This window comes from Cervus elaphus, chromosome 18 (assembly GCF_910594005.1).
Source record: "Cervus elaphus chromosome 18, mCerEla1.1, whole genome shotgun sequence".
Taxonomy (NCBI): domain Eukaryota; kingdom Metazoa; phylum Chordata; class Mammalia; order Artiodactyla; family Cervidae; genus Cervus; species Cervus elaphus.
The window spans coordinates 20,063,945-20,079,198 of NC_057832.1; the positions used below are offsets into that span (position 1 = coordinate 20,063,945).

The 15,254-nt window shown below is 42.1% G+C and overlaps 1 protein-coding gene and 1 pseudogene across 1 annotated transcript in view; one reads left to right on the top strand and one right to left on the bottom strand.

Moving 5' to 3' along the window:
• The window catches only part of LOC122674509 (protein lifeguard 2-like), a 28,133-nt gene that overhangs the window by 10,293 nt on the left and 2,586 nt on the right, over positions 1 to 15,254 (bottom strand). The window contains exons 2-5 of the mRNA XM_043872909.1: positions 7,133 to 7,401; positions 3,472 to 3,550; positions 1,945 to 1,998; positions 1,205 to 1,295 (exon numbers count right to left, since the gene is read on the bottom strand). Of these exons, the coding sequence (XP_043728844.1) occupies positions 1,205 to 1,295; positions 1,945 to 1,998; positions 3,472 to 3,550; positions 7,133 to 7,401 (493 nt within the window). The remainder of the gene's footprint in view (positions 1 to 1,204; positions 1,296 to 1,944; positions 1,999 to 3,471; positions 3,551 to 7,132; positions 7,402 to 15,254) is intronic.
• On the top strand, positions 2,039 to 2,929 carry LOC122674511 (annotated as a pseudogene).

The following is a 15,254-nucleotide window of genomic DNA, read 5'->3' on the forward strand; positions in this document are numbered from 1 at the left end:
ATGGACCAGAGATGGGGCGCTGTGGGAGAGACAGGGGAGCTGAGAACCAGAGGGCAGTCAAGCCGGAGGGCGAGACCAAGAAGGCAGTGATGGTGTGCCTGGGCCCACAGTCGGCTCCAGGACTGACTGGCAGGCCGCTGAGAGCTGCGGTCAGCAGTGCTGCAGGGCCTGAGGACATTCCCAGCCGGCCAGATGCTCTGTCTTCTCCAGTGACACGAGGAAGCTATTCTTCCCAACATGCAATTCACGTTAGACAGTGCAAGATCCTCAGACTTTCAGGATGCAAGATGCAAGATTCTCAGAGTGCTGACAAACTCACTGTTGCCCATGTGTCCTTGCTCATGTTGACCACCAGGAGGCGCAGATCCAAATCTAGGCTGATCAAACTCAAATGCTTGGGACTAGGCATTTTGTGCACTAATCTCACCTCTGGCTTCGTTTTCCTTTCCTTATTTTTCCTTCCATCAGATTTCCCCACCAACTTATCTTCTTACATTGTGTGTATTTTTATAAGCTGCCTCAACACTGATGTGGAACCAGGTGAAAAGCAAATGAATTGGTGAGTAAATCTTCTCATTGGAAGGGCGGTCAGCAGTTCATGGGAGCAAGTGCATGGAATCTGACTTTCTTTCCAACTCATTGAACCACAGTGAGATTTCCTCTGGGTTTTGCCAAGAGGAGTCAATGCTTATTGTCAGTGAGTTCACTGCCTCCAGGAGGCAAGAGTGTTGGCCCAACTGGTATAAGCATTAACAGAACAGAAACCAATTCAATTACAACATAGTCAGGAGATGTTGAAATAGAAGTAACATAAATTTTACAGAGAAAGTTACATTTCTTGCACACAATTTGTGAACTAAATGTGGAACTCACTCTCTGTAACTAAATGAGTTTGTTGTGCCTGACAGAGGACAGTTGGGTTAACTGTCTTGGGAGACTTGGGAGCAGGCCTCTCAAAGGCAAGTTTGCTGGCCCGACGGAGTAGCCACAGGCCCCCAAATTCTCTGGCTTGTTAAAAGGGTGTGGATTCCCCCTCATATGTAAGTTGACTTCAAAATTCATCCAAGAGAACGTCTCACAAATAATTTCCATCTTCTTATTCCATAGGAAGATTTTTCCACAAAAAAAAAGGAATGAACTTAATAATGAGATGAAAATATATTTCAGAGGTGAATGACAACGGATGCTAAAGAGGTTTACTTACAAATAATCCCAGGAGAATGTAATTCGCAGGCACCTGGCGGCGGAGTTTCCCACAGCAGGCAAGTATAATAAATACAACGAAAAAGGCTGGCCTGGGCATAATTTAAAACCATGTGTTATTTGCTTCCAGGGCTTATATCATGTGATGTATTACAGGTAGATAGATATAGAGACATTTGGTCTGATAATAAGTATGATAAAGAAAAATAAAGATTATTATTTTTACCTCTTTTTTTTTTTTTTGGCTTTTAAAACTAACTTTTCCCATTGCCATCCACACACAGTTTGTGGGTTCTTTAAAACTTTGAAATAGTTATTGATTCACAGGAAATTGCAAAGGATCAGAGGCCCTGTGTACCCTTTCCCCAGTTTGCCCCCATTTTACATATTTAAAGTAGAATACCCAAACCAGTATGTGACATTGGTATAGTGTGTATATATGTAATGCTATGGCATAGACCTGTGACACAAATATGTGTGCAGATCCATGTAACCAGCACCACAATCAAGGTGTGGAACTATCTCATCATTAAACTATTGTACCATCCCTTTATAGTAACACACACACATATACACATGCACTCATAAAGCCCTAACTCCCAGCAACCACTAATTTGCTTGTTTTTCATCTCTATAATTTTGTCATTACAAGAAAATGTTACCTTTACCTAATTTTTAATAAAGAACATCAACTGATAGCTAGTAGAAAGAACACCTTTTATTTAATCCAGTAATACTTACAAGAGTGAGTAATTGAACCAGGGATGCTTGATCACCCAAGATCGTAAAGCGTCCCTGGTTAAAAAAAAGAATGATATTGTCTTACACAATAAGTAGTTTATTTTGCTAACTAGTATAATATTTAAGTATAAATTAAACAATCTCACGAGAAGAAAGGGGGAAAACCCTAAGTAGTTGACAGTGACAGATGGGAAAGGAAACAGTGAAACATATAACTGTTAAACTGTAAGATAAAGATAAACTGTATCTCACTTCTTAAAATAGGGTCATAAAAAGTACAGTCATAAGTAGTAAGTGAAATTTGGATAAATGCAAATGTCCCAGTGAAGATTTTATTTAGAAATACCGAGATATGTATATAAACAAAAGTAATAAAATTTTCATATATTTTTCTAAAATATAGATTTTCAAAGGATGAGCTTAAGCAGTGATGGATCATACTCCCTGAAATAATTTCTGCATTTAACAGAGATCTAGCCTTCAAGGCCTTCACAATCTCACGTTTTTTCCTTTACTCGATTTTGTCTGTGGAAATAGCTCAGGGAAAATAAAAAAGAAAATAGTACCCAAAATAAGAGTAAGGGAAAAGTTTCTGGCTTAGGAAGTTAAACTCCGGACCCAGGAGGCAATGTTTCTGGGTCAGGTCAACATGGCGGGCAGGCTGGCTGTTTCATCATCAAGCAAGTGGCTGGAGGGTATTCGAAAACGGTATTACAACGCTGCCGGGTTCAATAAACTGGGCTTCGTGCGAGATGACACAATACATGAGAATGACGATGTAAAAGAAGCCGTAAGAAGGCTTCCTGAGAACCTTTATAACGACAGAGTGGTTCCCATTAAGAGAGCACTGGACCTCAGCATGAGGCAGCAGATCCTGCCTAAAGAGCAGTGGACAAAATAGGAGGAGGATAAATCCTACCTTGAACTGTATCTGAAAGAGGTTATTTGGGAAAGAAAAGAGAGAGAAGAATGGGCAAAGAAATAACTTAGTAGTCTAAATCTGTGGATACAGCTGTTCTCAAGTATTTTTATGAAGTTGGTTAAACCTAAAATGTACGATGTAGAACTATTTGGGCTGTAAATGTATTACTTTAAATAAATATCATAATTATTGTTGGAAAAAAAAATAAAGTGAAACTCTAGAAGTCTACTAACACTTTGGTCTAGGAGTTGCCTCAGAAAAACAAAGCAATAGAAATGGTATATCCTTCTCAGGTGGCCCAGTAGAAAAGAACCCGCCTATCAATGCAGGATACACAAGAGATGCAGGTTCGGTCCCTGGGTTGGGAAGATCCCTTGGAGAAGGAAATGGCAACCCACTCCAGTATTCTTGCCTGGAGAATCCCATGGATGGAGGATCCCGGCGGGCTACAGTCCGTGGGGTCGCAGTCAGATGCAACTGAGCTCAGACACATATGAATGATTAAGGAAAAATAATTTTTTAATGATCAAAATTCAGTCAAGCTAAATAGTGAGAATTAATGTGGGCAACTTAATAGGTCATCTCCATCAGTAATGAAGACCTACCAGAAAACAAACAGGCTGATGATTGCCCCAGTGATCAGAAGCTGAATGGACAGGAGGAAGAACACTTTTACGATGAAAGCTGAGGAGACAAAAACTTATTTTTATGATACAATATTCAAAAGTAAAAGTATAAATGTAACTGCCTTTTTTTGACACTTAGTGAAATAAGTTTTTCCTCTGATTTTCTTGAGGACAGGAAAGGGAATGTGAGTTTAGAGTTGGCCAATGGTGTGCCAACTAAGTTTCAGCTTCAACATCAGTCCTTCCAATGAACACCCAGGACTAATCTCCTTTAGGATGGACTGGTTGGATCTCTTTGCTGTCCAAGGGACTTTCGAGAGTCTTCTCCAACACCACAGTTCAAAAGTTCAATTCTTTGGCACTCAGCTTTCTTTATAGTCCAACTCTCACAGCCATACATGACTACTGGAAAAACCATAGCCTTTACTGGACAGACCTTTGTTGGCAAAGTAATGTCTCTGCTTTTAATATGCTGTCTAGATAGGTCATTCTTTCCTTCCAAGGCATAAGTGTCTTTTAATTTCATGGCTGCAATCACCATCTGCAGTGATTTGGAGTCAAAAAAAAAAAAAAAAAAAAAATCAACCACTGTTTCCACTGTTTCCCCATCTATTTGCCATGAAGTGAAGAGACCAGATGCCATAATCTTAGTTTTCTGAATGTTGAGCTTTAAGTCAACTTTTTCACTCTCCTCTTTCACTTTCATCAAGAGGCTCTTTAGTTATTCTTCACTTTCTGCCATAAGGGTGGTGTCATCTACATATCTGAGTTTATTGATATTTCTCCCAGCAATCTTGATTCCAGCTTGTGCTTCATCCAGTCCAGCGTTTCTCATGATGTACTCTGCATATAAGTTAAATAAGCAGGGTGATAATATACAGCCTTGATGTACTTCTTTTCCTATTTGGAACCAGTGTGTTGTTCCATGTCCAGTTCTAACTGTTGCTTCCTGACCTGCATACAGATTGCTCAAGAGGCAGATCAGGTGGTGTGGTATTCCCATCTCTTGAAGAATCTTCCACAGTTTATTGTGACCCACAGTCAAAGGCTTTGGCGTAGTCAATAAAGCAGAAATAGATGTTTTCCTAGAACTCTCTTGCTTTTTTGATGATCCAGCAGATGTTGGCAATTTGATCTCTGGTTCCTCTGCCTTTCTAAAACCAGCTTGAACATCTGGAAGTTCACAGTTCATGTATTGCTGGCTTTGCAAATTTTGAGCAACTTTGCTAGTGTGTGAGATGAGTGCAATTGTGCAGTAGTTTGAGCATTCTTTGGGATTGCCTTTCTTAGGGATTGGAATGAAAGTTGACCTTTTCCAGTCCTGTGGCCACTGCTGAGTTTTCCAAATTTGCTGGCATATTGAGTGCAGCACTTTCACAGCATCATCTTTCAGGATTTGAAATAGCTCAATTGGAATTCCATCACCTCCACTAGCTTTGTTCATAGTGATGCTTCCTAAGGCCCACTTGACTTCACATTCCAGGATGTCTGGCTCTAGGTGAGTGATCACACCATTGTGATTATCTGGGTCATGAAGATCTTTTTTGTGCAGTCTTCTGTGTATTCTTGCCACCTCTTCTTAGCATCTTCTGCTTCTGTTAGGTCCATACCATTTCTGTATTTTATTGAGCCCATCTTTGCATGAAATGTTCCCTTGGTATCTCTAATTTTCTTCAAGCGATCTCTAGTTTTTCCCATTCTATTGTTTTCCTCTATTTCTTTGCATTGATCACTGAGGAAGGCTTTCTTATCTCTCCTTGCTATTCTTAGGAACTCTGCATTCAAATGGGAATATCTTTCCTTTTCTCCTTTGCCTTTCGCTTCTCTTCTTTTCACAGCTATTTGTAAGGCCTCCTCAGACAGACATTTTGCTTTTTTGCATTTCTTTTTCTTGGGGATGGTCTTGATCCCTGTCTCCTGTACAATTGCATGAACCTCTGTCCATAGTTCATCAGGCACTCTGCCTATCTGACCTAGTCCTTAAATCTGTTTCTCACTTCCACTGTATAATCATAAGGGTTTTGATCTAGGTCATACCTGAATGGTCTAGTGGTTTTCCCTACTTTCTTTAAGTTAAGTCTGAATTTGGCAGTAAGGAGTTCATGATCTGAGCCATAGTCAGCTCCCAGTCTTGTTTTTGCTGACTGTATAGAGCTTCTCCATCTTTGGCTGCAAAGAATATAATCAGACTGATTTCAGTGCCAACCATCTGGTGGTGTCCATGTGTAGAGTCTTCTCTTGTGTTGTTGGAAGAAGGTGTTTGCTATGATGAGTGCGTTCTCTTGGCAAAACTCTATTAGCCTTTGCCCTGCTTTGTTCTGTACTACAGGGCCAAATTTGCCTGTTACTCCAGGTGTTTCTGGACTTCCTACTTTTGCATTCCAGGCCTCTATAATGAAAAGGACATCTTTTTGGGGTGTTAGTTCTAAAAGGTTTTGTAGGTCTTCATAGAACCATTCAACTTCAGCTTCTTCAGCGTTACTGGTTGGGGCATAGACTTGAATTACCGTGGTATTGAATGGTTTGCCTTGGAAATGAACAGAGATCATTCTGTTGTTTTTGGGATTGCATCCAAGTTCTACATTTCAGACTCTTTTGTTGACTGTGGTGGCTTCTGCATTTCTTCTAAGGGATTCCTGCCCATAGTAGTAGATATAATGGTCATCTGAGTTAAATTCACCCATTCCAGCCCATTTTAGTTCGCTGATTCCTAAAATGTCGACATGCAGTCTTGCCATCTCCTGTCTGACCACTTCCAATTTGCCTTAATTCATGGACCTAACATTCCAGGTTCCTAGGCAATATTGCTCTTTACAGCATCACACCTTGCTTCTATCACCAGTCACATACACAACTGGGTGTTGTTTTTGCTTTGGCTGCGTCTCTTCATTCTTTCTGGAGTTATTTCTCCACTGATCTCCAGTAGCATATTGGGCACCTACCAACCTGGAGTTCCTCTTTCAGTGTCCTATCTTTTTGCCTTTTCATATTGTTCATGGGATTCTTAAGGCAAGAATACTGAAGTGGTTTGCCAGTCACTTCTCCAGTGGACCGCACTTTGTCAGAACTCTCCTCCATGACCTGTCTGTCTTGGGTGGCCCTACATGGCATGGCTTAGTTTCATTGAGTTAGAAGTTAGAAGAGTTAGAAGAAAGTCTAAGCGTGGCATATTGTTTTCTGAGGACCTACAGCATTTGCCTGAATTGCTTCACTTCCAACTTCATATTTCATGAAAGAAAAAAATTCTCATTTATTTAAGCCATAGTTTTTTGGACTTCTGTTACAGCTGAATGTATTTCTGATATAGAATTAATAAGTAGGGCTCTGAATTAGTGTTCTTTAAAACTAAAACCAGTATCATGGTATCACTTTGCATGTTTAAGTTAAGACATTCTGTGTTCAATGACGAGTTCACATTTCTTAAGAAAACCACAATTTATTCACCATAATATGTCTATCATGAATTTATGAATGCCCTGGAAAACTTGGGGAGCCGTCTGTTCTTACATATGTCATGTTTCATGGTAAAGCGTCATTGGAAAAACTAAAGGCAAATTTAAATCCCACAACCCATCCCGTGGAAATATTTTAAGGAAACTTCTGCTGTTCTCTTGCAAAAAGGCCATTGCTTCATTCTTACCTCTGCGGACAGCTGCTTCTGAAAATGGGTCTGGGCTGACGTCGTCTGTTGTCGTCTCTGGTGAAATCTGCACCACGTAGGTATCTGCTCGCTTACCAGCCTTTGAGTGTGGATTTCCACGAGCTTGTTGTGGCCCCTCAGTGGAAGGTGCAGTTCCGTAGGACCGAGAAGTCTTGCCCCCAGGATAAGAATCTGAAGCTTTCCGAACCAGATGTTGATGATCTCCAGAGCTGAAGTCTATGGGTTCACTGACCTCCAAGTCCATTTTCCTGGAGAGGGAACACTGTTAGTCAGGTCCTTCTGAGTGTATCACTACAACCTTAGCAACTTCATGATATCAGATGATGTTTTTTCTTTAACTCCCTTGGCTCTGTACTTTCCAAGTCATTGCTCCACACATACTGGTTGAATAAATGATGAAAAATAGTTTTAATATGAGAACAATAGATTAAAATAACTTGATTTCTATTATGAGAGTAATATGTTTATAGCTTTATTCTGCAATGAGTGAATAAACTCCCTCTTATATTGAGTTGCCCTTGTCACCTTTGCCCTTAAAGAGCTTACATTTTGGGAGAGAAGATAATCAAATAAGCAATCATATAAAAGGCAATAGAAGTAGGGCCAGAAACATGGAGGATATTATGAGAGTAACAAAGTGTGGAAGAAGATGCAGGGAATAGAAGAAGCTGTCAGAAGCCTCCAGAGAAAGTGAGGTTTAAGGCAAGTTGAGGAGATGAGAAGGAGTCAGACAGGTAAGAGGTAGGGGAAGGTTTTCCGAGGCAGAAGAGTCTGTCTGGACCAGGACTGGAGGAAGCAGAGAGGCAGGTTCCAGAAACTGAAAGAAGTGCATGTGGATGGAGTTGGGAGTTGGAAGAGGAAAGCAGCATGAGGTTAGAAACAGGAGAGCAGAGGGGGCAGGTTGCTGTGGGGCTGGCAAGTCAAATTCATCCTGAAGGCCATGGTTGAGTAGTGGTCCCCCAAAGCAACCCACTCCAGTGTTCTTGCCTGGAAAATCCCATGGACAGAGGGGCCTGGTGGGCTATAGTCCATAGGGTCACAAAGAGTCAGGTACAACTTAGCAACTGGGCACGCACGCACGCAGGTGTCCACGTCCTAACCCCTGAACCTGTGAACCTGTTGCTTCATGTGGCAAAAGAAACACTGCAGACGTGATTAAGTCAAGGAGTATGAGGTGGGACTCTCTGGGTGGACCCAGTTGATTTACAAGGGTCCTTATCACCATACTTAAAAGAGAAAGGAGGAAAAAAAAAAAAAGAGAAAGGAGGGTCAGAGTCAGGAAGGAGACGTGATAAGAGCAGCACAGGTCAGAGGGATTCAGCGACTGTCTATGAAGATGGAGGAAGGGGCCATGAGCTAAGACATGCAGGAGGCCCATAGGAGTTGGAATGGGTAAGGAAATGTATTCTTACATTTGTAGGAATGTATCTTGATTTTAACCTAGTGAAACTTATTTCTGACCTCTGACTTCCAGCACTCTAAGATAACAAATTTTTGTGTTGTTTTAAGGTGTTACATTTGTCCTAATTTGTTACCACAGCAATAAGTAATTGATACAATGGGGAAATCGCTGAAGGTTTTCCAGCAGGAGGCCCCGCGGATCTGACTAGAAAGGTTACAGGAGGCGCAGTGTGGAGAGCCAACCAGAGGAAGCAAATGTGGAAGCGGAGACCAGAAATCCAGTAAGAGACTCTGGTGGGCTTTGCCACAGCGCTTCTCAACAGAACAGAGTTCTCAGAAAACCAGTACCAAGCAGATCATTTATGGCAAAGCCAAAGGCCCCCATTCACCTCTTGGGAACATGCAGACTCAGGCAGGCTCCTGCTAGTGGCACCCTGCCCCACAAAGAACCATGGAAATGTCTGAGGAGATGAATGAGATGGGGAGGGCTTGGGCAAACCATGGACCAGGTGGGACTGGCATTTGAAGAAAGTGAACAAGATACCACGCCCCTGGGGAGGCAGACTCTGTTGTATACAATTATCCCTTCTTCTCAAATTAATCTCTAAATTTTACAAAACTTATTGAAATTTTTTTCAGTACTTGCAAACATAACTCTAAAGCTCACCAGAAAGAGTTAATGTATGAGAATAATCAAGACAAAAATTGAAAGAGGATTTTGGGTAAGAGGGAAAATGGAATCAAAATATAATAAAGTTAAATAATTAAAAGTGTAGTGTTCACAGGGCAACAGATAAATGGATCAACAGGATGGAAGAGATTCAAGAAATAGAATCATATATGTAAGAATTTAATATTTGGTAAAGGTGGTATTTCCATTGTCTTGTGGTATCAGAACAATTAGCTATGCTTGGAAAACAAAGTTTAATAGCTATTTCACATCTTTTACAATAATTCATTGCAGATGAATGAAAGATTATAATAATAAATATTAATAGCCAAATAAGAAAATATCAATGAAGTTTGTATAAGCCTTTGTGAGAATGATACCATGAAAAAAATGCCTGACAGATCTGGGGTAGAGGAACACTTTAAATATCATCATAAAAAGATATCAACAAATCTGAAATGAAAAATTCTGAAAATAAAATTTGCAATATTTACTATAATGTAAAAAGAACTTTTTAACATGGAAAAAATGAGCAAGTCAATATAAAGATGAGAAAGGAACATAAGTACAGGAAATTTATACATTCATACAGGAAATTCATACAGGAAATTTAAATGGTTAATTAACTTAGGAGACCACACCTCACAAATAGTCAAAGAAAAGAAATACAATCGTGAAGTGCTTTTTTTGTTTGTTTAGCATAAAAGACTGGCAAAAACTAAAAAGAGGATTCTCAGAGTTGCAAGGATGTGGATAAATGGATAAGCCAGGGCCACGTTATGACTGGTAAGGGCCCTATACATATTTGCCTTCCTGTGTCCTACCTCCGTAATAAACTATGAAGGAGTATATTTTAAGGGTTTCATTAGTATTAAAAATAATATCCAGGCTGGATTCACTGTATATTATATATTGTTATTGTATTCATTTTTCTCCTGATTTTAAAAGAAATTTTAAGTTTTCATAACCCCCAGAACTATTGTGGGCCCTCAGCAATGCATCTTCCGTGTCCAGTGACTAAATCAGCCCTAACATAATTTCACAGGAGTTGGCAGGTGGTGCAGACTTTTGTGGGTTAGTGATTTGGCAACATCAATCACAATTCAAAATGTGTGCCACTTTAGACACAACAGTTATATTTTTAGGAATTTCCCTCATAAAAATATCCACACAAACAGGCAACAATACGTGTGTAAGGAAGTTCATTATATCAGTCATTTTAACTCCAAAAAATTTAAAACAGGCTAAATATCCAACATCAGAGGAATGGGTTATCACTAACACAGCAGAATTGAGGGATATGCTGAATTGTATGAATTTTTATAATGAAAACTTTTTATATTAAAAAGATAGTTACATTTCCTCGGGTAAATAAAATATTTCCCTTTTTGATAAAATCCGGACTCCTCTGAGGAACACAGTCTTCACATACAGCTGAGAAGGGTTAAAAGATGTTCAAACAATCAAGTTGGTTTTGTTCCCTAGACATCCCGAAAATCGGAAGGCGGAGAGGCAGCAAGATTCAAAGAGCTCTTGAGACCAGAACCAAAGGAAGAAGAGTCAAAGACAGCTGAGACTGCCTTATAAAACTACAGCGGTTGGCTACCTGAATCACAAAATGTGGCTTTCACCCAGTCCTCAAAGAGCTGTGTTGGCTGCTAAGCTGGCAGTCATCGAAGGACAGGTCGGCACAGGCGGGGATACTGAGAAGCGAAGTTCTGAGTGGCAGTTAGGGGAGCGACAGTTGGAGGATGGGGTGGGCCGGGACCCCGCTGCCCGGGAGAGGGGGTCTGAGTCCGGTCCCTCTGCTGGGCCCTTAGTGGCCGCTCACGGCCAAGGCCCTCGGCGCTGAGTCTCAGGGAGGCCTGTTCCGCCATCTCCAAGCCGATTCCGTGTCAAGGAGGGTCCCGAGGCCTTAGCAGAGGCAACCGGAGGACACGGAATCCGCACCACATCATCACCATTTCCCAAACAGGAGGAGGACGCTTAGGAAGCTCCACCAGGGGTCCGGCATGGTTATTTCCAATAAGGAAGACTCTTGTGATCCAGCCAGTGCTGGATGGCGGGCGATGACGTTAATGGGCAACTTGAGTGCCCACTGTGGTGCAGGGGAATGCCTGCTTAGGCTGCAGGCCAGGGAGGAGGCAGGCAGGGAGGCCCGATGCAGGCTGGTCGGTGAGAAGTCAGGTGATGAGGTGGGGGCAGTGAGGAGGGCAATGGGGCGGGCGCTGTTCATTCAGCCGAGGAAAGGCTGACTGATCTATTAACCCACACGCATTAGACTGCTAACTGATGCCTACCTACTGAGGCTTCCCTGCTGGCCCGGTGGTAGAGAACCCGCCTGCCAGTGCAGGAGACTTGGGCTCAATCCCTGGGTCAGGAAGGCCCCCTGGAGGAGGAGATGGCAACCCACTCTAGTACTCTTGCCTGGGAAATCTCACAGACAGAGGAGCCTGGTGGGCTGCAGTCCCATGACTCAGTGACTAAACAACAAGAACAAACAATGCAAGATGTGGGGAGGTAGAAGAAACACAAAGAGGAAAACGGCAAACTTCCTTTCCCCCACGTGCTCCTGGTGTAGCGGAGGAGACGAGGGTCCCCTAAGGTAAAAGGAGGGAGAAGGCACAGCAAGGAAGAGCTACTTAGTTTGGCAGGGGCGGGGGAGGGCTGCGACTCCTGGCATGAGGTTTCCTGGACCAAGTGATGCCTGAGCTGATTCTGGAAAGATGGATAGGGTCCTTATGACGCCTTGAGAGGGAACATATTCCAGGTAAGGAGAACACCCTGAACGGAGGCATTGGCATGGGAACCATGGGGCCACACACATGAAACAGAAAGTAAGTTCTGGGTTATTTGCACAGAAGGTGTGGCTGCAGTGGGAGACAGGGCTGCCATGATGCCCCTCCTGAGGACAGAGATGAGGTAGCAGGAGTACCTGCCCTGGCCCTCTCTGTCTTCCTGCACTTCCATAGGGCTCACCCTGCCCAGTCCTCACGCTTTCTTTCTCTAGTTTGTCAATGTTAATAGGCAACTTGAGTTAATTACACTTTTTCCAAGATTGTAGTTGGGGGAGAGGGGTATACATTTGACCAGCCTTGTCAAAAGAATGCCTCCTCCTGTCTTATTAGCCTTAGGATTGGCATTATATCAAGCAGTGCCCAGGTTGAAGAGCTGTTAACACCTCACTTGTGCTAACTCACTGAATCCTCCCATTAACCCATGAGGTGTGCTCTCTCGTCATCCTCATTTGACAGGCAGGTAAAGGAGACTCAGTGGCTGTGTGCCCTTGAGGTATGCAGGACAAGGGTGTGGTTGGACAAGGAACTCTGCCGTCCAAACAGAACCAAGATACAAGATGTGGTGAACAGCATCTCTTTGAAAATATATTTGTGGGATATATTTTATGCATTTTTTAAAAAGAGCTTTAATTAATGAAGCATGCAGCACCTAAATCATGCAAATTAGACTGCATGTTGACAATGATAATCCCCTGGGGAGCTCAGCTTTATTTCTTTCGCATAGTGTGAATGTTAAGACCTTGGGAGGTGTTCATTTTTGTGTTCACAGCTTGCACACTCACAAACATACATACTCACAGACACACTGCACCTGCAGAATATTCTCAGACATCCCCATAGGCACCAAATCATCTCTTTCCCCTGGGTCCAAGCTAGGACTCTCTCCTGTCAATCTGAGATCTCCCGTGGCACCTCGGGGAGCCCTGGCCTGGCCAGTGGTGGCTCCAGCTCTTGCTGAGGTGCCCATGAGGGAGCAGGACTGGGTCAGAGCCTCCACTGACAGTGTCTTCCTGAATCCTTCTCTCCCGCCCGTTTCTCTCACCTCCCAGCTTGACCCCACCCGCCTCCCCCCTACCCGTCACATAGTCCTATTTATCCTTGCAGCACACTGGTCTATTCTGTTAACACTCCAGTACATCTGCATGGGAGCTTTGTGACACTATGGCTTTGCTGCTTGGAAGAGAAGCCCTATGTTTTGACTGAGAACTTTGTGCCAGGTGTGATAATTGATCAAATCTTGATGCAGCCCTGGGGTGGGCGATACCCTTCCCAATTTACAGACAAGGGACTGAGATGCTGAGAGGTGGTCTGCTTGCCAGTCCTTGACTAGATACTGTCTGCTGTGACCTACCACCTCCAACTGGCAGAGGATTTTTAGGACCAAGAAACCACCAATTTCCTTCTTTTCCTTTTGATACTTTTCCCTCTTTTTAAAAGTAAAAGTAACACGCAATGTGGTAAGAAATATTTCAAATGATAGAGGTGCAAACAAAAGGCTACATATTGTATAATTCCATTTATACAAAATGTCCAGAACAGGCAAATTCATAGGGAAAGAAAGTAGATTAGTGGTTGGGGGAGATTTGACTTAACCCTTTGACTACTTAATGGTTACTTAATGGATAGTTTCTATCTGGAGTGATGAAAATGTTCTAAAATTAGATAGTGGTGATAGTTGTACAAATCTGTGAATGTATTAAAAACCACTGAATTGTATATTTTAAAGGGTGAACTGTTTTGTACAAATAAATAAAGCTGTTAGAAAAAAAAAGGTGCAAAAAGAAAAGTATAAGCCTGTCTCACCATCTCTGTGTATCGATTAGCAACAATTTTTTTGCTGAATAACTAAAAAAGGTACACACCAGGTACACAGATATTTAATTTACATACAGTGATCATGTTCTATGCACTGTTCTATAAACTGCTTTTTCACCTCTTCATTATATCTGAAATCTTTTCATATCAGTAAATATTAATAGAAGAGCTTTGAATGGTTTCCCATCTCACTGAGAATAAAATCCAAAGTCCTTTCTTTGTCTGACATGATCTTGATGCCAAAGCCTGACAAAGATATTACAAGAAAGGAAAATTATAAGCCCCACTCATGAACATAAATACAAAAAATCTTAAAATATTAGTAAAGTAATCCAGCAATATGTGAAAAGAACCAGTACGCAATAACCAAGTTGGATTCAATCCATTAGTGGCAATATTAATATAACATTGAGAAACCTGAATTCACATTATTAACAGACAAGGAAGAAAAAGCAGGACTTGCCTGGTGGTAAAGTGGATAAAAATCTGCCTGCCAATACCAGTGACTCGGGTTTGATACCTGGCCCAGGAAGATCCCACAGGCAGCTAAGCCCATGTACCATGACTACTGAGCCCAAGCTCTAGAGCCCACGAGCCCCAGCTGCTGAGTCCACACGCTGTAACTACTGAAGCCTGAGAATTCTAGAGCCTGCGCTCTGTGACAAGAGAAGCCACTGGGCAATGAGGAGCCCAAGCACTGCAACTGGAGAGCGGCCCCCACTCTCCACAACTAGAGAAAGTCCACGTGCAGCAGCAAAGACCCAACAGAGGAAAAGTAAGTAATTTTTTAAAAAGGAGAAAGAGCATTATGATCATCTCACACAGAAAACTGTTGGATAAAATTCTACACATTCATGATGAAAACAGGAATAGATGGGACCTTCCTTACCCTGACAAAGGGAAGCCACAAAATCTACAGTGTTAGCAATCAGTATAGTGGTGATCTCTGGATAAAGAGCATGTGAGGGGCTAATGTTCTATTTCTTGATTTGGTTGGCCCCGTGCGGTGACTTTGTGATAAGCTGTATATAGATGCATTGGATACTTTACAGTATGTATATTACACCTAATTTTAAAAGGTTGTAAAAATTTTTTTTAAAAATCAAGGAAAAAATGTGGTTCTTTCTGATGATCTCAGAAGGGTAGAGGGTGTAACCAGGAGCTATGGGAGCTTACAAGGACAGGAGATGGAGATGTTGGAATGAGGAAGAATGGAGAAAAGAGGACATTGAACGGTTATACATGTGGATGTGGGCCCCAACCAGGATGGTGTCTCTGGAGAGGAAGCTGGTGAGCCAGGGGCCAAAGTTTTCTGTGAGTGAGAGGCAGTAATCTCCCAGGAGGAGGTGTGAAAACAGGTGTATCAGCAGGAGAGATATATTAGGGAGCACAGAATTTAATACCTAGATGCCTCTCA